The sequence below is a fragment of the Mandrillus leucophaeus genome, unplaced genomic scaffold, assembly GCF_000951045.1.
Source record: "Mandrillus leucophaeus isolate KB7577 unplaced genomic scaffold, Mleu.le_1.0 Scaffold423, whole genome shotgun sequence".
Taxonomy (NCBI): Eukaryota; Metazoa; Chordata; class Mammalia; order Primates; family Cercopithecidae; genus Mandrillus; species Mandrillus leucophaeus.
In genome coordinates this window covers 444003-446081 of record NW_012104510.1, presented here as the reverse complement: position 1 = coordinate 446081, position 2079 = coordinate 444003, and the positions used below count along the sequence as shown (strand labels likewise).

The 2079-nt window shown below is 58.7% G+C and overlaps 1 protein-coding gene across 1 annotated transcript in view; it reads right to left on the bottom strand.

The window, feature by feature from the left end:
* The window catches only part of HCN2 (hyperpolarization activated cyclic nucleotide gated potassium channel 2), a 43220-nt gene that overhangs the window by 1205 nt on the left and 39936 nt on the right, over nt 1–2079 (bottom strand). The window contains exon 6 of the mRNA XM_011993052.1: nt 4–214. Within this exon, the coding sequence (XP_011848442.1) occupies nt 4–214 (211 nt within the window). The remainder of the gene's footprint in view (nt 1–3; nt 215–2079) is intronic.

The following is a 2079-nucleotide window of genomic DNA, read 5'->3' as shown; positions in this document are numbered from 1 at the left end:
TGCGGCGGCGGCGGCGGCGGGAAGAGGCCCACGCGCTGACCCAGCTCGGCCTGCTGCACCATCTCACGGTCGTACTTGACGATCTCCTGGATGATGGCGTTCTCCTGGTTGTTGAATACGCCCGAGTTGAGGTCATGCTGCACCTTGTGCAGAAGGATGGAATTCTTCTTGCCTGCAGGAGAGGGGGCGTCAGCGCGTGCACAGGGAGCACTTGCTGTGTACAGCAGGCACCGAGCACCTGCTTACTGTACGCGGCACGCATACATGGAGCACCTGCTGGATATAGCAAGCAGGCACCGAGCACCTACTCTATACAGCGGGTGCGCATGGAGTGCTTGCAGTGTGGAGCAAACATGTATTTAGTACCTACTGTATACAATAAGCACACATGTAGCCTCTCTTGCCTACAGTATGGATATTGAGTACCTGCTGTATACAGGCACCTGCTATGCACAGCCAGCATGCATGAAGCACTTGCATACAGAAAGCAGGTTTTTTGCTCTTTTTTTTTTTTGAGACACAGTCTCGCTCTATCGCCAGGGCTGGAGTGCAGTGGCGCCATCTCAGTTCACTGCAAGCTCCGCCTCCAGGGTTCACACCATTCTCCTGCCTCAGCCTCCCGAGTAGCTGGGACTACAGGCGCCACCACCACGCCCAGCTAATTTTTTGTATTTTTAGTAGAGATGGGGTTTCACCGTGTTAGTCAGGATGACCTCAGGATCATGATCCTGACCTTGTTCTCCCACAGTGCTGGGATTACAAGTGTGAGCCACCGCACCCGGCAGCAAGCAGGTATTTAATGCTTGCTGTGCACGTGGAGCAGGTATCAGTGTACAGCAAGTATGCATGTGTACCATCTGTATATGCTGATTATGTAATGAGTGCCTGCAGTGTGCCACAGGCATACCGAGAACACCTGCCTGTAAACAGCCCGTGCTCAGCGCCTGCTGTATACAGAAGGTATAACTTAAACACCTGATACTCAGGAATGTGTTACATACTCGCTGTATAAAGCAAGTTGTGGAGTGCTTCCTACTGTACGCTGGGGAGCTCCCTGACACCACTCCATCGCACCTGTCCTGCGTTTCCGCCATGGTCTTCATTCCCATTCCCACGAACAGCAGCATGATCTCCCTGGCGCCTACATCCAGTCATCAGGGCTCTGTCCCTCCCTGCCTCGGAGACTGCCCCCTCAGAGGCCAAGTCACCGTCTCCCTCCTGGACACAGGCCGCCTTGGTGGATACTACTTGACCAGGTCCTCTGCCCACCTAAAACCCTCCATAGCTCCCGGATGCTCCTGATTTAGTCAAAACTCTCCCTGCCGCCCACTGGGCCCTGTGTGTCTGGCCCCCCCTTCCTCCCCGACCTCCTCCAGGCCTCCCTGGCTCTCTGGACTCTAGGCCTCCCTTCGATCTCAAGGCCTTAGGACGTGCTGGGTCCACTCCAGGAACACACCTTCCTCCCCCTTTCCACGTGGCATCCCTTACCCTGGTCTTCACTCTGCATTCCCAACTCAGGGAGGCCCACCGGCCCCACCTGCCCTGCTGGCACACAGCCCGGTCGTGTGTGATTTGACCACCAGTCCATAAGCCTCCCTGGGAGTCTGAGTGGGCCGACGGGTCTGCCCCTTGCCCCTCCAGCACACAGCAGGGGCTCACCGAGCATTCAGCACAACCGAAAACACCCCGTGCATTCCCTTCCTTGGGAAATAGCTGCCCCTGGCCAAAGTAGGACAATAGGTCAGAAAACCAGCCTGTAGACCCAAAAGGGCCCCAGGAGCGGCCAGCCACTGCCCCTGCCCGAGCCACACCCCTGCTGCCTTGGCCACGCCGCTGCCCCAGCCATGCCCCTGATGCCACAGCCACACCCATCCCCCATTGCACCGTCGAAGCCACGCCCCTGGTACCTTGGCCACGTCCCTGAGGCCTCAGCCACACCCCTCCTGCCCCGGCCACGCCCCCGACCCTCAGCCTCGCCCCGGAGGCCCTGGCCACGCCCCTGACCCTCAGCCACACCCCTCTTGCCCCGGCCACGCCTCCAACCATCAGCCACGCCCCCGAGGCCTCAGTCACACCCCT